The sequence below is a fragment of the Stegostoma tigrinum genome, chromosome 27 (genome assembly GCF_030684315.1).
Source record: "Stegostoma tigrinum isolate sSteTig4 chromosome 27, sSteTig4.hap1, whole genome shotgun sequence".
Classification (NCBI taxonomy): domain Eukaryota; kingdom Metazoa; phylum Chordata; class Chondrichthyes; order Orectolobiformes; family Stegostomatidae; genus Stegostoma; species Stegostoma tigrinum.
Genome location: NC_081380.1, coordinates 23,021,890 through 23,044,457, shown reverse-complemented (window position 1 = coordinate 23,044,457; position 22,568 = coordinate 23,021,890). Strand labels below are relative to the sequence as shown.

General features: G+C 41.0%; 1 protein-coding gene across 3 annotated transcripts in view; it reads left to right on the top strand.

Moving 5' to 3' along the window:
* The window catches only part of LOC125464520 (rab effector Noc2-like), a 201,205-nt gene that overhangs the window by 109,239 nt on the left and 69,398 nt on the right, over positions 1 to 22,568 (top strand). For all 3 annotated transcript variants that reach the window (XM_048556971.2, XM_048556973.2, XM_048556970.2), the window contains exon 7: positions 20,319 to 20,481. In XM_048556971.2, coding sequence (XP_048412928.1) covers positions 20,319 to 20,481 — 163 coding nt within the window. The remainder of the gene's footprint in view (positions 1 to 20,318; positions 20,482 to 22,568) is intronic.

Sequence of the window (22,568 nt, the reverse complement as noted above, 5' to 3'; positions counted from 1 at the left end):
CTTGCAATAGATGGTTACTATTTCCTTGTATTTGATCGGCTGTTTTTTAAATTCATTTTTCATTTTAGTCCTGCTAGTCTTTTTAAATTCATTCTCACATTCATATTTCTATTGATAATTTTTAATTTATATTTAAGCATTTTTGTTTGCCTGAAGTTTTAGATTTAGTGTTGGCTTAATTTCCTTTGTGTCCTTTTTTTTTTGCACAATACATCTCAGGTTTGGACATTTCCTATTGCTGATCTGTGGACTGGTTAACTTTTCTGGCCATTTATTTTGGGCCAGGATGTCTTTAAATTTTTGCAGTACATTGTACTGCACTGTCTTTACATTGAATCCATCTAAACTGTGGTATTACATAATTTTTTGTTATCCATTCTTCCATCAGTTATTAATCTTACTTTATTTCCCAGATCAAAATTAAACTACATTTTCTTTCTTTCTTTTGGTACTGGATGGATCCTTTAAAAAGTAATAAGTACTATGACCACACAAATGACCTTCATTCCAGGTCTGTCTTGGAATGATTAAAATAATTCAGTTTAAATTGTTTTGTTAGTTGTTCATATGTCCGAATTATGCAGACACCTTCACCCAGATTGCACATCCACTTTTAAGTGCCCTATATTTCACACAAGGAATCACGCCATCTCCCCTGCTGAAAAGGACAGAGGTGTATCCTCTGTCCTTTTTACATTTTTTTTTCTTTCTTGGAGTCTGTCAAATATACTTGCCTTCCCATCTTGTGTTTTTTAAAAAAAACCTTTAAATCACTACACTAAACAATTAGTTCAGAAGCCCCTCAGATTCAGGTTTCTTAAGTGACATTCAAACGGAAAATGCAGCATAAAGCTCATCAAAGCAGAAACCTTTTAACTGCTATTGCTGCAATGAAATTCAACAGCTGAAGACTCTTATCCTATGAAAAGCCACAACTTCCAATTTCTGTATTGTTGTGTTTTATGCCATTTATCAGAAAATCTCTAGTTCAAATGCAGTGGAATCATTCTGATGATACGGTTCAGATGAGCTATAAAAATTACTAACCCGCAATGCTGCATGTTCACCACAGGAATAGAAATACACTGCCCATGTATTAATGTTGTGTGATGATCTTGATTTAATATATAAACATAATAACCATGAATTGTGGTATGAATGTCTGCACTGTCGGAGTAATCATGAAATTGGTACATCATTACAATCCACAGTTTACTTCATTCAGTAATGTATAGCTTTTCCAGGGGTTTTGATAGGGACGCATGCAAGAGTGAATATTGGAAATTGTAGCATTGTTATAGTACAAGATGTGACCATTTGATGGGCCTATGCTGGTACTTTGCCAGAGTAACTGAGCTCATCCCAGGAAAACAAACAGGCCATATATGAGCAATTTTGTAAGGTACAACCTTTAAATGCACTGTTCAGAGCAACAAATCAGCCACGGACGACATACAGAAGTTCAGAACATTATTGAACAAAAAAAACCCAAAAGAATTGCAGATGCCAGAAATTTGAAATGAAACCATAAATTTCTGGTAAATCTTAGCACATCATATAGCATCTGTGGAGAGAAATCAGAATTGGTGTTTCCGATTCAGTGACGGTTCTTCAGAACCCTTCATGTTCTGAAAAAAGGTCACTAGATCCAAAGTGTTAACTCTGATTTCTCTCCACAGATGCTGCCAGACCTGCTGAGATTTTCCAGCCATTTTTGTATTTGTTTAGAAACATTATTGGTTCTATTCCCCACCCTAACTACTCATGCACAAAGAAGTAGTTTTTCTCATATTACCCTTTTGCCAAGCACTTTAAATCCATGTTCTTCAATTCTCCCAACATTCTGCCAATGTAAGCCGTGTTCCACTATTCACTCTGTTGACATCTCATGATTTTGGATACTTCTAATAGACTTCCCCTCAACTTTCCCCACTCTACAGAGGACTACCTCAAATTCTCCATGCTATTTATGTGCTTAAATGCCTTGATTCCTTGAACTACTCTAAATCTTTTGTGCACCTTAATATTATCCACAAAGCAACAATTAACCCTTTTAAGAGACATGAGTTTGAATTGAAGAACAGGGTTTCATGTTTTGGGGCTTTTATGTAACAAATAAACAGAAAACCAACAGACTAAACAATGCTTAACGGCCAACTAATACTCCATACTGAAGTAAAGCTGCTTTGGCATTAACTGATGCCATCAAAATATGACTTATGCAATGTTCTTGTGTGATACCACCATAATGAACAGCATGTCATCTTAATGATCAAGTCTCAAGCTCCTCTGATCTTTCTAGCAGCCTCATTGCTCCCTGACGTGCCAGTAGAATTTTCTAGTGCCTTTTAAAAATCATTGCACTCGCCCTAATATTCTAGAATTAAGTTTCACCAGCATTGACTACAACAGTACTTGCTGGTTCCTTAAATCTTCAAAGGCTTTGCCCTCTTCCCTTCAAACAATGATCCTGCTGTTGCTAGCATTCCTACCTTGCTAACCACCAAATGCAGACTTTTCACCTGACTCTGCACAGCAGTAGCAGCTGCTTCTCCACAGAGCAATAAATTCATTTTCTCTCTCTACGCCTCTCCGTGAAAAGCAACTGTTCCTTCTTTTATGGCAATGTGAAAACTGTCACCTCATTTTCAATTGAGTTCTGTTTTGATTTCTTTCCCAATGACACCCAGATTATGTAAGACTTTCTCTAGGTAGACACTTACTATCCCCATTCCTCCCTCCAAAATATTCTGTTTCTCTTTATCTTAAGACATATTTCAAAAGGTAATCATCTTGTAAAGTCCAACTTTGCTTTAAATGAAAGTTCTTACCAATCACATCCTTGCTAAATGCAGTACCCAGCATTGCTGAAAAAACTACAGCCAAAACAGTGGTTTAAAAACAATCATCAGGACATCCTTGCTTTTGTACTTTATGCTTCTATATAGAAGCATAGAATCCCATGGCTTTTAAGCACTTTCTCAAGCTGCATGGTCCCTCCACTCTGTTTGTATCCTTTAGTTTATATCGCCTGACCCCCGCCTTCCTCCCAAAAATACAGCATTTGGCTGTTTCTGCTTTAAAATTTCATATGTGATATTTCCACTTAATTTACAGGCATGCTTTGGTCCTCATTGAAGCCTATTCCTAGCCTTGACAAAGTAATGTTGCACTATTTGCATGCCCCAGTATAATTCGCTAATTCAAGCAATATTTGTTGTGTGCTTTTTCTCATTCGTTGTAATTCCAGTGTTGGTTCGTCTGTGGTTTTCCAGGAGGAAACATGCGGGACTTAATATACTAACTATAGGCAGTTGGCCGTCCTTGTCATTTGTGAAAATTGCCAACTACGACACTCCAAGAGGACATCTGTCTGATCAGTGGGCCTTTATTGTAGTTCTACGTTTTGCACTGTGCTGAAGTTTTGGGATTGTACCTGGTATAGCCAAGCATAGGTCATTTAATATATTATCAAGAAAAGCAATAGTCTTACTAACATCCACTGGAAATACCACTGTACACCCACTCCACTGTGAAAAAGACTGTTCACCTGTATTCTTGATTTCCTCCATGCATCCAACTTTGTATTCCGTTTTATTTGTGGGGTTTCAGATTTGCTGACAAGCCCTTTAAGCAGCATATGATTAAATGCCTTTTGGAATATACAACACATCAACTACTTTGGGTTCCGTTCTGTTACCTCATTTTAAAAAAAAGCCTTGTGTTCTGCCCAGTTCAGCGATTTCCAATTGATTACAGTCTGGTGTTTTCAATCGCAGACAAGGAAAGCATAGAATCAGCAACTTTTGGATTTTCACACTTAACTGCATATTGGCTTCAAAAGAGTAATAACAGAATAATATTCATATTGCTATCATTGCTCCCTCATAATTAAGAACCTGGAGGTTACAGAAGTCTTTTCTATTTCCTTGGAAGAATTTATGGCTATTGTCCCAAAACCAGCCCAGCCTGTCTGTGCCTCCCAAACCTGTTCTTCCTCTCACCCATCCCTTCCTCCCACCTCAAGCCGCACCTCCATTTCCTACCTACTAACCTGATCCCACCTCCTTGACCTGTCCGTCTTCCCTGGACTGACCTAATCCCCTCCCTACCTCCCCACCTATACTCTCCTCTCCACCTATCTTCTTTTCTCTCCATCTTTGGTCTGCCTCCCCGTCTCTCCCTATTTATTCCAGAACCCTCACCCCATCCCCCTCTGTGATGAAGGGTCTAGGCCCGAAACGTCAGCTTTTGTGCTCCTGAGATGCTGCTGGTCCTGCTGTGTTCATCCAGCCTCACATTTTATTATCTTGGATTCTCCAGCATCTGCAGTTCCCATTATCTCTAAGCTTCACCATTGTTCTGTACAGCCTCAACATGATGTCCCGCCTCCTATACTCCAAAAAGGCTGAGCAATGAAGGCAAGTGTGCTAAACCACCCTGCCTACATGTGACACAGACTTCAAAGAATTATGTACCTGAACCCCTAGGTCTCTCTTCTATAACACTACCCAGGACCCCACCGTTAATAAATCCTGCCCTTGTTTGTTTTACCAAAATTAAACTCCATTTGTCACTCCTCAGCCCATTGACCCAATTGATCAAGGTCTCTTCGTAATTATAGGTAACCTTATTCACTGTCCATTATACCACCAATTTTGGTGTCATCCACAAACTTACTAAGGATGCCTCCTATATTCTCATCTAAATCGCTTATATAAGTGACAAGCAAAAGAGTTTTGGCTGCTTTGCTGGTCTGTTGGTATGGGTTACCTCCCTGTATAACTTTTACGCTTGGCGATTCAGCCTTCTTCCTTCGGATGCAAACGCTCAGAAGGTTGGAGAATCTCAGCAGGTCGGGGAGCACCTGTGCAGAGAGAAGCAGTGAACCTTTCGAGTCCATTATGACTCTTCATCAGAACTCTTTTGAGGACTGTTCTAAAGAAGAGTAATACTGGACTTGAATTATTTCTCTCTTAAGAGATGCTACCAAATCTGCTGGGATTCTCTAGTATTCTTTGTGTTTATTTCAGATTTCTAGCATCCAGAGTATTTTGCCTTTATTCCTTCTGGTGTACACACCCAAGGCAACCAAGCACGTTTGTCCCATGAAAAACTGCTGTATTGACTTGGAATGTATGTGAAGGATGCATCGTAAAATTTTGGTGTTGGAAATTATTTAGCCTTTATTTTTGTTTGGTTTTTTAGCTGTGGTTAGCAATATGATGAGGCTACAGGCCCTTTAGTTAAGCTCTGTGATCCTATGTGTTTGTTTTTCCATATCCATTTTGTCAGCCAGAATTGGAGTGGCAGTTACTGCAGTGCATGTGTTGAGGTCTGTATTCAGAGGTGGGCTATCTGTCATTACAGATTTGAGGCAGCAGAATTTCCTAGCTACTCCCAGTAACACATTATCTCAGAGCAAGAGTAGGCAATTCCGCCCTTTGAACCTGCTGCACCATTTAAAACAATTAGGGCTGATCTCCTCTCAGCCTCAACTCCACTTTCCTGCCCACTCCCCATAACACTTTAACCCATTACCAATTAAACAATCTATCCCTTCCTTAAATTTACTCATTGTGCCAGCAACCATCATGTTCAGGGATGGTCAGTGCCCCAGAACCCTGATGCTTTCAGAGAAATAATTTCTCCATATCTCTGTTTTAAATCTGCCAGCCCTTATCCTAAAACTATGACCCCCTCTTTCTAGACTTCTCATAAGGGAAAACATCCTATCTATGTCCATTTTGTCAATCTCTTTTATCATTTTATATACCTTAATTAGATCGCTCATCCTTCCAAACTCTAGAGAATGTAGACCTATACTGCTCAATTTCTCTTCGTTAGGTGAGCTTTTCATCTCTGGAATTAATCTCATAAATATACTCTGAACTGCCTCCAATGTAATTACATCCTTTCTCCATCAATAGGACCAAACTCCATGTAGTACTTCGGAGGTCTTCTCACCAATGCCATGTACAATTGCAACAAAACTTCACTGCTTTTATACTCCTTACGTTATTGAGTCTGATCATAGAAGGAGCAACAGCTGCAGTCCCCATACCTACAGTTCTGCTGACACTGATAAAGATTAATTCTTCTAATTTTACATGTATATGTCCAAATACTCCATGTATCAATACGAATACACAAAGTCTTATTAATAAGTTTCTGTCTCACCCAATGAAGGAGTTTGGCAGAAAATGGAGCTTTCAAACATCAAGACATAGATCACAAAACAATCTCAAGACGTGCCCTTGGGGAAACAAAAATATTTTTAGCCCTAGAGTTTAAAATGTGTAAACATTCAGGTTTGATTTATACTCAATGTAAATTCTATTCTACCTTCCAACCTCAATGCATTGTTTCCTGATGTGTAATTTGACTAATTCAAAAGCATCATCAAAATTGGAACATGTTAATTGCTATTTTAAATTGGTAAGAACATTTATGTATTTGTGATCTGTTTGCAATAAAGGAGTAATTTTCTGACTTAAGAAATTTGACACGCTTAGTTTTCAAGCCTGAGTTCCCAGCAGCAAGAGTCTTCACCAACTTAAAAAATTGCAACATCACCCCCCACCCTATCTCGCCCCACTGCATAATGTTACTCGGCCTAGTCAATAAAAAAACTCTCAACCTTAATTTGATCAGTTGTAAATTCAATCTTGAACCTGTGACTTGAACACCGAAGTTACTCTTGACTGTTCACTGCAAAACAACAGAAGATTACATTATTAGAATTGAGTTATTTCAGATGTAATCTTAAATCTTGCATGTTGAGATAGATATAAAAATCCAACATAATAATTCTCTGATAGACGCTTATAAAATTACATGAATATCTGAACTCTGAAGTATCAGTATCACAATTCTGTGAATTTAAAACCATTTTTCAAGAAAGTACGAGTGTTAAACCAAACGACTAGATAAGCTACTTGGTGAGATAGTTGTGAAAATTTCTCAAAGTTGAGCCTTTGTTCTCGACAGAAAGAAAGGTCAAGGGCTATAAGCAGATTCAGTTCAAAAGAAGAGAAGATCCATGCCAGTTTATTTTTGAAGGTCTTCAGACCATCCAAGCTAGAAAGAAGTCTGAAGCTGTATTAGCCGTCCTGTAAAAGCTTGAGCTTTCTTCAGAATTCAGTCAGAAAACTCCAGTGAGTTAGCTTGAGTCTATAGCAGTGATGGATAGAATCATCTCTGGAGAATGGATAGAAAGTCACTGAAAGGGAATGCTTGCAACCTTGTCACTGAGTAAGAAATTTTAAAGTGGAGTTAAAATGAAACTTCCTTGGGGCTGTTGCTGTAAATGATGATATTGCTCGAAATAAAGATTGTATTCTTCCTTTTTCTGTTTATGACAAATTTGGAAAGATCTCATCATATACAGCTTTTTTTTCTGTTGTGTGATAAACATATATTCTTTTGTTAAAAGTACATCGATAGCCTTGTGTGAACATGTTCAGTGACTAGGAACCGTAGTGACCAAATAGCAGAAATATAACTAATGCTCTATCAAGTCAGGTTTCATTCTGGAACCTGACTTGTCTTAATTGCCATCAACTGGAATCATAACTAAAGAAGCACAAGAAAAACAAAAAAACCTCCTTTACAACATATGTGGAAAAACTTTTGGCTAAAACACTGACTACACTTCAGAAGAAACATACTCTGCTTCCTTTTAACAATACTTTGAAAGTGTTCACGTGATCATTGAGCAAGGATGTTTAATATATTGTGATTCTTTGGTACGATCTGAAGTTGATTAGTTTTCATCAAAGTAAACAATTATTGCTAATGTTCAGGATCCTAAGATTTTGGATATCTTTAATTATCAGCAGACTTTCTTCAACTTCTTGGTTATTTTTAAGAGTCACTGTTCAGAGACTGTTTGAGAAATTGAGAGGTTGAGACCAAAAGTGGCATCCTTAGCTGGAATCCTGTATTAGTGATCGTAATTAGAAATTAAAGTTGCCATTTTCCCAGAGAATCACAATGCTGTTCTCTTACTAGAGAGAATTGCCTGGTGGTGAGGGTCACCACTCCTCAGGGGAGGGGCAAAATTGAGAAGAGGAGACCTTCATGGTAACCTCAGCTGTTGTGGAAAGTTAACCTGTGGTTGGCTGTTGGCATCAGTTTGATGTGGAGGTGCCAGTGTTGGACTGGGGTGGACAAAGTCAGAAATCACATTACACCAGGTTATAGTCTTGAAAACAAGCTTTCGGAACCTTGGAATCCCCAAATTCCTTTCAGGTCAAGTCCTGAGAGAACTAAAGGTTTTATCAGTGTAAAAAAGAGGTGACATTTTGGGTCGGGCAATGAATGTTAGGTGTGAGTTCTTGTTTAGAATCTCTTTGACTTTATTTCTAAATTTGAAATATATAAAACACCATATTGACTGACTGTCTATAAATTGTGTGCGTTTTGACACACTTTTTCGCTCTCTCGCTCCCTCTCCCCCGCTCCCCCACTCGCGCACACGTATATATCTATGGGGTGAATTTGTACTTGCAAATATATTTTATTTTGTTCAAAACGCACACAATTTGTAGACAGTCAGTCAATATGGCATTTTATGAATTCCTACTTTAGAAATAAAGCCAGTCTGACTTCAAACTAAAAGACAAATCTATTCTGAGCAAGGTCTCACACCTAACATGCAATGCTGACCTAAAATGTCACCTCCTCTTTACACTGATAAAACCTTTAGTTCTGTTAGGGTTGTGACTTGAAAGGAATTCGGGGATTTTCATCTATATTAGTTCCATTTCTGGTTGCAGCAGCAATGCGAGCGGGAGCTTGGAGCAGGAGCCTGTCGGGAAGCCGGTGAGTCACTGTTTTTGAATCTTTAAAAAGCTTACCTTGTGAATAGGCTGAGGGACGCTGAGCAGGAGCCAACACGGGACTGGTGAGTGAGTGAGGTAGTATATTTGTGTGGTTGCTTACCTGAAACACTACCCGGGTAGTGTGTCCCACCCATCCTCCTCCTCTAACCAAAAAAAAGGTTCTGTGTGCCTGATTGGTAAGGTAACCAGTTTATTTTTTATTCTTTATTTTTTAAGTCTTGGGAATTTAGAATAATGGGAACGGAGGTCAGGACAGTTGAATGTTCCTCCTGCAGAATGTGGGAGGTAAGGGTCACCACTAGTGTCCCTGCTGACTACATCTGCGGGAAGTGCACCCAACTCCAGCTCCTTGAAAACCACATTAGGGAACTGGAGCTGAATGAACTTCGGATCATTGGGGAGGCAGAGGGGGTTATTGAGAGGAATGACAGGGAGGTAGTCACTCCTCAAGTACAGGAAAAAGGCAGATGGATTACGGTCAGGGGACGGAAAGGGAACCGGCAGGCAGTGCTCGGATCCCCTGTGGCCATTCCCCTGAACAATAAGTATACCATTTTGGATACAGTTGGGGGGAGGGGGGGTACTTAACAGGGGAAAGCAGTGGGGCACAGGTCTCTGGCACAAAGTCTGTCCCTGCTGCTTAGAAGGGAAGGGGGAAGAGGAACAGAGCATTAGTCAATGGGGACTCCATACTTAGGGGGACAGATAGGAGGTTCTGTGGGGACGAGAGAGACGCACGGTTGGTGTGTTGCCTCCCAGGTGCCAGGGTGCGTGATGTCTCTGATCGTGTTTTTGGGATCCTTAAGGGGGAGGGGGAGCAGCCCCACGTCGTGGTCCATATTGGCACCAACGACATAGGTAGGAAGAGAGATGGGGACTTAGGGCAGAAATTCAGGGAGCTAGGATGGAAGCTGAGAGCTAGGACGAACAGAGTTGTTGTCTCTGGTTTGTTGCCCATGCCACCTGCTGGTGAGGCGAGGAATAGGGAGAGAGCGGAGTTGAACACGTGGCTACAGGGATGGTGCAGGAGGGAGGGTTTTGGATTCTTGGATAATTGGGGCTCTTTCTGGGGTGGGTGGGACCTCTACAAGCAAGATGGTCTTCACCTGAACCAGAGGAGTACCGATATCCTGGGGGGGAAATTTGCTAAGGCTGTTCGGGTGGGTTTAAACTAATTCAGCAGGGGGGTGGGCACCAAAATTGTAGTTCGACTATAGAAAAGGTTGAGAGTAGGGTGGTCCGAAATAAAGTTTCAGGGAAGCAAGATGGCACCGGCCAGCAAGAAGTTGGTTTGAAGTGTGTCTACTTCAATGCCGGTGAACTTGCAGCATGGGTTGGTACCTGGGACTTGGATGTTTGTGGCCATTTCGGAGACATGGATAGAGCAGGGACAAGAATGGTTGTTGCAGGTTCCGGGATTTAGATGTTTCAGTAAGAACAGAGAAGATGGTAAAAGGGGCGGAGGTGTGGCATTGTTGGTCGAGGACAGTATTACAGTTGCAGAAAGGATGTTTGGGGGACTCGTCAACTGTCGTATGGGCTGAGGTTAGAAACAAGAAAGGAGAGGTCACGCTGTTGGGAGTTTTCTATAGGCCTCCGAATAGTTCCAGAGATGTAGAGGAAAGGATAGCAAAGTTGATTCTCGATAGGAGTGAGAGAGACAGGGTAGTTGTCATGGGGGACTTCAACTTTCCAAATATTGACTGGGAGCACTATAGTTCGAGTACTTTAGATGGGTCAGTTTTTGTCCAGTGTGTGCAGGAGGGCTTCCTGACACAGTATGTAGATAGGCCAACAAGGGGCGAAGCCACATTAGATTTGGTACTGGGTAATGAGCCTGGCCAGGTGTTAGATTTGGAAGTAGGTGAGCACATTGGTGATAGCGATCATAATTCTGTTATGTTTACTTTAGTGATGGAAAGGGATAGGCGTATACCACTGGGCAAGATTTATAGCTGAGGGAAAGGCAATTACGATGCAATTAGGCAAGATTTAGGGAGCATAGGATGGGGAAGGAAACTGCAGGGGATGGGCACATTAGAAATGTGGAGCTTATTCAAGGAAATGCTCCTGTCAGGCAGGGAGGAAGCTGAAGAGCGTGGGAGCCATGGTTTACGAAGGAGGTGGAATCTCTGGTCAAGAGGAAGAAGGCGGCTTATGTTAGGATGAGATGTGAAGGCTCAGTTAGGGCACTTGAGGGCTACGAGGTAGCCAGGAAAGACCTAAAGAGAGAGTTCAGAAGAGCCAGGAGGAGACATGAGAGGTTGTTGGCTGATAGGATCAGGGTAAACCCTAAGGCTTTCTATAGGTATTTAACGAATAAAAGAATGACGAAAGTAAGATTAGGCCCAATCAAGGATAGTAGTGGTAAGTTGTGTGTGGAGTCAGATGAGATAGGGGAAGCGCTAAATGAATATTATTCAACAGTATTCACTCTAGAAAACGACAATGTTGTCGAGGAGAATACTGAGATACAGGCTACTAGACTAGGTGGGATTGAGGTTCACAAGGAAGAGGTATTAGAAATCCTTCAGAGGGTGAAGATAGATAAGTCCCCTGGACCGGATGGGATTTATCCTCGGATCCTCTGGGAAGCCAGGGAGGAGATTGCCGAGCTTTCGGCATTGATCTTTAACTCGTCATTGTCTACAGGAATAGTGCCAGACGACTGGAGGATAGCAAATGTGGTTCCCCTGTTTAGGAAGGGGAGGAGAGACAACCCTGGTAATTATAGACCAATGAGCCTTACCTCAGTTGTTGGTAAAGTGTTGGAAAAGGTTATAAGGGATAGGATTTATAAACATCTAGAAAAGAATAAATTGATTAGGGATAGTCAGCACGGTTTTGTGAAGGGTAGGTCGTGCCTCACAAACCTTATTGAGTTCTTTGAGAAGGTGACCAAACAAGTAGATGAGAGTAAACCGGTTGATGAGGAGTATATGGATTTCAGCAAGGCGTTTGATAAGGTTCCCCACAATAGGCTATTGTACAAAATGCGGAGGAATGGAATTGTGGGAGATATAGCAGTTTGGATTGGAAATTGTTTTTCTGAAAGAAGACAGAGCGTGGTAGTTGATGGGAAATGCTCATCCTGGAGACCAGTTACTAGTGGTGGACCGCAAGGTTCGGTGTTGGGTCCACTGCTGTTTGTCATTTTTATAAATGACCTGGATGAGGGCATAGAAGGATGGGTTAGTAAATTTGCAGACGACACTAAGGTCGGTGGAGTTGTGGATAGTGACGAAGGATGCTGTAGGTTGCAGAGAGACATAGATAAGCTGCAGAGCTGGGCTGAGAGGTGGCAAATGAAGTTTAATGCAGACAAGTGTGAGGTGATGCACTTTGGTAGGAGTAACCGGAAGGCAAAGTACAGGGCTAATGGTAAGATTCTTGGTAGTGTAGATGAGCAGAGAGATCTCGGTGTCCATGTACACAGATCCTTGAAAGTTGCCACCCAGGTTGACAGGGCTGTTAAGAGGGCATCCAGTGTTTTAGCTTTTATTAATAGAGGGATCGAATTCCGGAACCAAGAGGTTATGGTGAAGCTGTACAAAACTCTGGTGCGGCCGCACTTGGAGTATGGTGTACAGTTCTGGTCACTGCATTATAAGAAGGATGTGGAAGCTTTGGAAAGGGTGCAGAGGAGATTTCCTGGGATGTTGCCTGGTGTGGACGGAAGGTCTTACGAGGAAAGGCTGAGAGGCTGTTTTCATTAGAGAGAAGAAGGTTGAGAGGTGACTTAATTGAGACATATAAAATAATCAGAGGGTTAGATCGGGTGGATAGGGAGAGCCTTTTTCGTAGGATGGGGACGGCGAGCACGAGGGGGCGTAGCTTTAAATTGAGGGGTGAAAGATGTAGGACAGATGTCAGAGGTAGTTTCTTTACTCAGAGCGTAGTAAGGGAAAGGAACGCTTTGCCTGCAACGGTAGTAGATTTGCCAACTTTAGGTACATTTAAGTCATCATTGGACAAGCATATGGACGTACATGGAATAGTGTAGGTTAGATGGGCTTGAGATCGGTATGACAGGTCAGCACAACATCGAGGGCCGAAGGGCCTGTACTGTGCTGTAATGTTCTATGTACTTCTATGTATTAATTGATTTAAAACCCTGTAATTGATTTAAGATTTAACAGCATCTTTGGTTGTTTAATGCATCCTCCAAAAATGGTGTCAACCTTTGATCTTTTACTTTTAAATTCTGTGTCTGATAGTATCTCTCTCGCTAACACCTGAAGAAGGACTGGAGCTCTGAAAGTTTGTGTTTTCAAGTAAACACGTTGGACTCTAACCTGGTGTCAGGTGATTTCTGACTTTGGCATCAGTCTGTGTCGCAGATCAACCATCCCATCCTGCCAACTGAGCTAAGCAACCAAATTGTTATTAACTTTTAACATATTATTCCTAATTATTTAATATTCATAATATCTAACCATTCCAGGTTCGGGTTTCCAATTGTGAAGTTCTAAATAAACGTCCTAGCCTTAGGTGGAGATGTTACTGTTAAACCACTTGATGGCAGCATTGGTGTACTTATGTCAGTTATCTTGTCGATGAGAAAATTGCGTTTGAATTTTTCCACGGAGATCATGTAGGTCACATTATATGATCATTTTCTTTTCTCCATGTTTCATACTGTGTTGTATCCAAAACAGAATAGCTAAGATATCAAATAAATGGTGGTAAGGTGTTTTTGCATACTAATAAAATTAATTATAGTGAAAAATTCTGCCGTGATAATTGAGTGATAAGCATGTGGGGTAATATGATCAGTACGTTGCTAATTGTTGTAACAATTGCTCTTTTCCATGTGGTGGGAAATGGTGATGTTCTGTGCTTCTGCAGAATGATGTGGAATAAGATTGAAGTAAAACTGTTACCTTTTACATGATAATCAAGTGTGAAGCTGGATGAACACAGCCGGCCAAGCAGCATCTTAAGAGCACAAAAGCTGACGTTTTGGGCCTAGACCCTTCATCAGAGAGGGGTTTGGGGATGGCGACAGGGACAGGGTTCTGAAATAAATAGGGATAGAGGGGGAGGCGGACCGAAGATGGATAGAGAAGAAGATAGGTGGAGAGGAGAGAATAGGTGGGGACATAGGGAGGGGATAGGTCAGTCCGGGGAGGATGGACAGGTCAAGGAGGTGGGATGAGGTTAGTAGGTAGGAAATTGAGGTGGGAGGAGGGGATGGGTGAGAGGAAGAACAGGTTAGGGAGTTGGGGAAGAGCGGAATGAGGTGGGGTCGGACTGTAGATGGCGGAAGTGTCGGAGGATGATGCGTTGTATCCGGAGGTTGGTGGGGTGGTATGTGAGGACTAGGGGATTCTCTTTGAGCGGTTATTGCGGGGGTGGGGTGTGAGGGATGTGTTGCGGGAAATGCGGGAGACACGGTCGAGGGCGTTCTCGACCTTTGTGGGGTGGAAGTTGCGGCCCTTGAAGAACACTGACATCTGGGATGTGCCAAAGTGGAATGCCTCATCCTGGGAGCAGATGCGGCGGAGGTGAAGGACTTGGGAATAGGGGATGGGATTTTTTCAGGAGGGTGGGTGGGGGGAGATGTATTCTAGTTAACTGTGGGAGTCGGTGGGCTTGAAATGGACATCAGTTTCTAGCTGGTTACCTGAGAGGTCCAGGAAGGTGAGGGATGTGTTGGAGATGGCACAGGTGAACCTGAGGTTGGGGTGGAAGGTGTTGGTGAAGTGGATGAACTGTTCGAGCTACTCTTGGGAGCAAGAGGCGGTGCCGAAGCAGTCATCAATGTAATGGAGGAAGAGGTGGGGTTTGGGACCAATGTAGGTGCGGAAGAGGGACTGTTCCACGTAACCTATAAAGAGGCAGGCAAGGGTCTAGGCCCGAAACATCAGCTTTTGTGCTCCTAAGATGTTGCTTGGCCTGCTGTGTTCATCCAGCTTCACACTGTTATCTCAGATTCTCCAGAATCTGCAGTCCCCATTTTCTCTAATCACAACATAGAACATTACAGCACAGTACAGGCCCTTCGGCCCTCGATGTTGTGCTGACCTGTCCTACCGATCTCAAGCCCATCTAACCTACACTATTCCATGTACGTCCATATGCTTGTCCAATGATGACTTAAATGTACCTAAAGTTGGCAAATCTACTACCGTTGCAGGCAAAGCGTTCCTTTCCCTTACTACGCTCTGAATAAAGAAACTAACTCTGACATCTGTCCTATATCTTTCGCCCCTCAATTTAAAGCTATGCCCCCTCGTGCTCGCCGTCCCCATCCTACGAAAAAGGCTCTCCCTATCCACCCGATCTAACCCTCTGATTATTTTATATGTCTCAATTAAGTCACCTCTCAACCTTCTTCTCTCTAATGAAAACAGCCTCAAGTCCCTCAGCCTTCCCTTGTAAGACCTTCCGTCCACACCAGGCAACATCCCAGGAAATCTCCTCTGCACCCTTTCCAAAGCTTCCAAATCCTTCTTATAATGCAGTGACCAGAACTGTACACCATACTCCAAGTGCGGCCGCACCAGAGTTTTGTACAGCTTCACCATAACCTCTTGGTTCCGGAATTCGATCCCTCTATTAATAAAAGCTAAAACACTGGATGCCTTCTTAACGGCCCTGTCAACCTAGGTGGCAACTTTCAAGGATCTGTGTACATGGACACCAAGATCTCTCTGCTCATCTACACTACTAAGAATCTTACCATTAGCCCAGTACTTTGCCTACCGGTTACTCCTACCAAAGTGCATCACCTCACACTCGTCTGCATTAAACTCCATTTGCCACCTCTCAGCCCAGCTCTGCAGCTTATCTATGTCTCTCTGCATCCTACAGCGTCCTTTGTCACTATCCACAACTCCACCGACCTTAGTGTCGTCTGCAAATTTACTAACCCATCCTTCTATGCCCTCATCCAGGTCATTTATAAAAATGACAAACAGCAGTGGACCCAACACCGACCCTTGCGGTACACCACTAGTAACTGGTCTCCAGGATGAACATTTCCCATCAACTACCACCCTCTGTCGTCTTTCAGCAAGCCAATTTCCGATCCAAACTGCTATATCTCCCACAATTCCATTCCTCACCTTTTTGTACAATAGCCTATTGTGGGGAACCTTATCAAACGCCTTGCTGAAATCCATATACACCTCATCAACCGGTTTAGTCTCATCTACCTGTTTGGTCACCTTCTCAAAGAACTCAATAAGGTTTGTGAGGCATGACCTACCCTTCACAAAACCGTGCTGACTATCCCTAATCAATTTATTCTTTTCTAGATGTTTATAAATCCTATCCCTTATAACCTTTTCCAACAACTGAGGTAAGGCTCATTGGTCTATAATTACCAGGGTTGTCTCTACTCCCCTTCTTGAACAGGGGAACCACATTTGCTATCCTAACGTTTAGATGATCACTGTCAGACTGTGTAAAGATAGATGATATCAGTTTCTTGCCATTACTGTTACCTTTTGCTGATTATGTGAAGCCAATAAACTACTTTCTGCACTGGGCATTAAGTATTTGGCACCCATTGCCCATCGAGCATTCTTCCACACATTCCTTGCCACTGCTGACAGGTTTCTTGCCAAACGCTTCTAACAATTCCATCCTGTTTGTGTTCATATTCATTCTGAAGGCTATTCAAGTTCTTACAAGTGTTTTTCTCTTTTTTTAAACTTGTTCCCGTTATTATCATACTTCTACCTGTCTCCATGCTGATTTTGCTTTGAGAAATTGGCCTATAGCTGCAGCCTCTGAGAAATGACTTGCTCCTTCTCTACATATTTAGCACAGCCCATAAAAATGTTTCAGAGTTTTCTTTCAGAAATCTTGCCAGCAAAATGGAGATGAGTTGTTACTCTGATTTCTGGTAGAGTCAGTGTCACGACTGTCCAGTGGCTGAACTCTGCAGGCCTTTTGAATAAAGGACCCAGGATCTTGTAAGAGTAGATTCTATTTTTGCTATTTAATCTTGTAGCATAAAGGTATTTCTTTAGGATTAGTTATAGATTTCTTGATAAAAGAGCACATATATGGTTTTATAAGTTAGCACTTACGACACAGATAGTTATTTAACTATATCAAATATGGGTATTTCCATGGGTTTGAGTCTAGTTCAATTTCTGAATGAGAAAGCAAGAATGAGGCGGAAAATAAAATTGTAAATTGAACTACCTAAAATTAATTTTCAGTGGCCACATTGGGTTTCTGGAGGAGACTGTATCCTCTTACTGTCATATTTATAGGTCACTTCCAGCACAAGGATAACCTGCAAGCATGGTAAGTATTCATAAGGTTTCCTAAACAGGTGGTCCTCCATTTAACATTCCAGTGGCCTCAAATGGTGCTGCACTCCTTCACTACAACACTGGATACTGGAATGTCAGTTTAGCTAATAAGGTCTTGTTTCAAGTGAGAATTTCATGCCCTTCCAACTAAGTAAGAATGCTGCCACTGAATCATGGCTGGCATTTAAACTGCAGTAAATTAGAGAATACAAATTTGCACAGATAGTGATTTCGATAATGTTCTTCATCCTGCTTGATCTTCCACTGGCTGATTTAGTTCGTAAAACCATAGATTCAGAGCCATCAGTTGCTCATATAAATAAGCTGAGCATTATACCTTTGGGAGTAGCACACACTGCCTATAACTTAACTTGTGTCATAGCAGGATCTGAAATGTAAAAACAAAAACCTTTTGTGCCTTGAGCCAGATTTGTGTCCTTTGCACATGCAATTCAGACCACCTGCAGGGAGATTGAAGAAGCAGGACTGCATTTGAATTGTTGAACTGCATTGTCATGTTGTGAGGCACATGTCCAGAGCAAATGTTTGAGGATTCATTGAATGTAACTTTTCCTCATCTGATGCAATGTACGATCTTGCTATGCTATCCAGATTAGTAGGCCATCTGACTTGATTTATACAAAAGATCTGCTAACATTGTTTCTAATTCTTTTTATCTTGCTGCCTTCATTAAGACTGTCAAAGCTTTTGGTTTCATAAAACTGACTGCCCTTATAGTTGTTTCAGAGATAGTAGGAAGTGTGGATACTGCAGAATTGGAGGTAACAACAAGGTGTAGAGCTGGATGAACACAGCAGGCCAAGCAGCATCAGGGGAGCAGGAAGGCTGACGTTTCGGGCCTAGACCCTTCTAGACTCTTGTTACCTCAGATTCTGCAGCTCCTACTATCTCTGAAACAATTTTAACCCCGCTGCAAAGCCTCTTCTAAGAATGTCTACCGTGAAGAAGTTACCCTCCTGCCTCCGGGAAAAACCTCAGTGGATCTCTCTCCCACTGCCCCTGGAAGAAGTGTGTCAGCCTTCTTGCTCCTCTGCTGCTTGACTTGCTGTGTTCATCCAGCTCTACACCTTGTTATCTCTGCCCTTGTAGCTGTTTTTGTTTTTGAAGCTACTTTGTCTAAATATGCACCATGTGCACCCTTTCTCACAGAGATCTTAGCTTTTCAGTTTCATAGCTGAGGATGTGTCTTGGCCAGCCCCACAATCTAACAAATGTTTGTTTAACATCAGGAAAAATAGCTTCACTTTAGTGGGTTAAACACTTTTTGTGTAACCTCTGACCTGCAGCTCACATGGGTGTATCCCAAAAAGCTGCATCTTCTAAACTAAGTAGAAACAGGTTTTCAGGTAACTGGTTTCTCAATCCTAGCTGTGGGAAAATAGGTATGAAATTCTAGAAGTGCACAATTAGTGCTACAGGATTGAATTTAAATTCATTACTGTTCCAAGTAATAATGGAATCAAACTAATATCACTACATAAGGTCCGTATGTTCCACCAATGCTTTCTACAGTACTGTCAATGATTTTGAAACATGTCTCCAAATTCCAATAATAAGCCTTTAAAGGAAGAATCTTAATGACATTCCTGAGATTTGCCAGAGAATCTGCAGATAAAAGTACATCAGAATAATCTTCTGACAGATCAGTTTGGACCTTTTGTCAGTCTAAGCTGTTGCTGCTGTGTGCTTCAGGTTACCACAGCTTTGATCTTTTTTTTAATAACATGATAACAGATGATATAAGGCAAATGCAATAAGTTCAAACATTCTCCATCACTGTATTAATTTTGGACTACGACAGAGAGTCATCGTCAGTACCTGCCAAACTGAAGTGGCACAGCTGTGACCACTTTTAAAGAAGTTGTTAAGAAATGTACTGACAATATTTCATTCAAATTAAAAGAATAAACAGTGTTATTTTAAGCATGAATTTCAGCACTGCTCAAGTTGGCATTTCTTTATGAAAACATGCAATGTTGACATTTTATTTTTTAAAACAGTTCTGAAGGGTCACCTGACCTGAAATTTTAATTATGGTTTTTTCTTCACAGATCTTGCCAGATCTGCTGAGCCTTTCCAGCAACTTTTTTATTTTTGTTCTTGATATTTTATTTGTTTATGAAATAAATAATATTAAAATGTGTGATTGCATCTCTTGTGGCTAAAGTTGCACTGAAACAACGCATCTATGCTTTCCTTTAACCACAAATAAAAAAACAAGTTGAACAAATGATTCTTTCATGAGGACAGTTGCCCTATAAGATTAATGTCATTAGTTTTTTTTAACCGTAGACATATAGATTAAAGAAGTATTGTAAGGAGTACACAGAGATAGGCTGTTGTTCTTCAGTTCATTTTTTTTAGAATAGGAATCCCTCCTGTTTGTAAAATTTGGGTGGATCTATGGGATTTCTTCCTGTGGTGCATGAAATGTCTGAAAATAATAACAAGCAAAGACCACTGAGTCTATCAGTCCTTATTTATTTTATCATTTACATTGGTTAGTTTGTGGATATTTTTTGCAAAAAGTAGATGATCACTGCTATGCAGCTTTTTGATAAAAGGTCGAGGACCAAAAGGGCCAAGCATCCCGTTTGAAGTTCATCCCTGACTAACGTAATTCTTTTGTTGGAGATTTCAAAACTATTTTATGTTTCCGAAGTATTTTTTGCCTCTGCAGGCCCACCCAATTGCTGATGCTATTTAATTATTTTCCTCCAAGCCACATACCATTCTGACTTGGAACTAAATCACATCGTTTTCACTGTTGCCAGGTCCACGTCTGGAACTCTCTTTGTAACGGCACACTACAGTGGTTCAAGGCAGCTTACCACCAACTTCTCAATTGCAACAAGGGATGAGCAATGCTCACATCACAGTGAACAAATAAGAATTAAATGAATGGCAGTTTCCTAGACAGTTAGAGAATTTATTAAGGTGTTTAATAATCAATTTTATGAAAATCCCTGTGCAAAGTTTTGAGGTGTTTTAAGAAAGTATTTTTAGATTGATCAAAATGTTTAACACTTTTTTTTATTGGCATTAAGATGAAGAAGGAAAGAAAGTGTACAGTAAATGTGTGGATGCTGAGTGGAGCTATGCTAATCATATAAAATTTATTGCACTATGCTGAAAAATATAATTTTGTGAGTTTAATAATATTTCTTATCTTTGCCAGATTTGGAAGAGATCTGGAGCTTGGTTTTACAAAGGGTTGCCAAAATACATTCTGCCATTGAAAAGCAATGCAAGAAACAGCGAGCTTCAATTACGACCTATTCAGATGGAGCATGGGCAAAGTGTTGTTGCCAACCGATCATACAGTTGGGCTAAAGGAAGAGGTTGGTGCTTTACCCTGTTTGCTTAGATTTTAGTGCCTCTTCCATATAACCCACCTTTATTCCAGAACTTTCTTCTGTGCTCCAAAAAGAGCAACATTGTTCATCAGTTATACAGCCGTACATTGACCTATTTAATCCATTAACATACAATGCATAACAAAATTATTTGACAGATGTCTCTTTTAAGAGCTTGCAGCTTAACTCTTAAGCCTTTAAACTCCCTCGGAAGGCCCCCATATCTCATTGGTTCCGAGAAGGATCATATGTTTTTGTGTTTCTCCACTTTTTCTATCTGTTGTTACCTTGGCACCTGACAAGCAACATACTATTCAGGATTCCAAGTTATGACTACAGAAAAGTCACCCAACAATGGAATCCATAACCACAATCATTCTTTTATTCTCAGAATTTTCTTACCTTTGACCCCTCCATGTTGTCTATTGCTCCATGATACAGGCATCTTTCTGAAAGCCACCTTCATCTTAGACAAATCAGTATATGCCTTAAAGTTCTAATACCTTTAAATTCCACCCGTACTTCCTTCCCACTCCACTTTCAAAAAGCTACTAATCCTGGAACCACAATGGTCTGGGAGTTCATAAATTCTATTTAAATGAAGTTGATTCCACAAAATCATAGTATGTGCTAAAGACTAGCTACATGCTATTGGCATATTGTGGGAGTCCTGCCGAATCAAAGACCTGATGGGAATATCTACAGCATTTTGTAAATGTAAAATCAATGCTTCATATTAATGTCAAGCGTAGTATACTGTCAAATTACTGATAGAGAGCTATTAGTCCCATTTGATTTTCTCTATTGCATTCTGACATAAGTAACTCTACTGATGTAATTTCAGAGAGCAATCAAATAAAAATAATTTTAGCTTTTCTTCTGGTCCAGTCTCCTTAAGAGAGCAGACTCCTTACCACAGTGACTTGACAGATAATTCCTAGTTTTGGTGCTGAAACCCACAAAAGAATTCTGTTTAAACATCTAATAACAAGGTTTGACATTGGTGTGGCGTATTCTGATTAAGGGATAGAATGTGTGTTTAGATCCATACTCACTTAAATTTTGAATTTCTGTACTGTTTCCAAGCATAAGTCATATCCTGAGTGAGATACAGCATGAGTGTATATAAAGTTTGGAGAATTTGGAGGCAGTATAGGAATTTGGTGCAGAGGGGAACATGTGCTTTTTGGTTGCTTTTTTTTTACTCATTCTTTGTTAAAGTTTGTTTAAACAGGACAAATTGGGGACCAGCACAAAAGAGTGGTTTCACAGTTGAAGCATAAGTTCATTGGTGATAGCTACTAATTTGACTATCTACTATACATTCCTTTTGGATTGAGGTTAATTAGAGAAATATTTACAAGCAGCTAACTAAAAGACCAGTACAATTTTTTAAAAATCAAATTAAGGACTAAGTAATCAAAATGGAGATACTGGGCCAGGCGACATGTTGTAACTGCATGATGCGGGAGCAGTAGACCCCATTGTGACCAATAGTGACTGTATCTGAAACAAATGTTGGTTGCTTGAGGAACTTTGGCTCAGAATTAATCAGCTGGAGACTGAGCTTTGAACACTGCAATACATCAGAGAGGGGGACAGTATCCTGAACACTGTTTCAGGAGGCAGTCTCACCCCTTAGATTAATTCAGTTAGTGGTCAAGGACTGGAAGGAGTCACTACCAGCGAGACAGGTAGAAGTTTCTAGGAGGGAGTGGTGAAAGAGTGTTAGTCCTTGAACCAGTCTAACAGGTTTGAGATTCTTGCTCCCTGTGTGAATGAGAGTGGGATTTGTAGGGAGGATGAAGAAACTGACCGTAGCACCATACTACAGCAAACCATTCAAAAGCACGGGAGAAAGGAAAAATTTGCCCAATGGGACAAATTGGATAGGGCTTTAAACAGGGGCAGAGTTTAACTGCATGGAAATTTATGGAGCAAGTTCAAAGGGGTGAAGGGCTCAGCAGACGTTATTAAAGTTTCCAGAAGAAGTAATAGGGCAGAGTGAGTGAAAAGGGTCAAGAATCTAACTTCAGGAAAAGCAGATGAGAGGACTGTTATGAGAAGGGGTG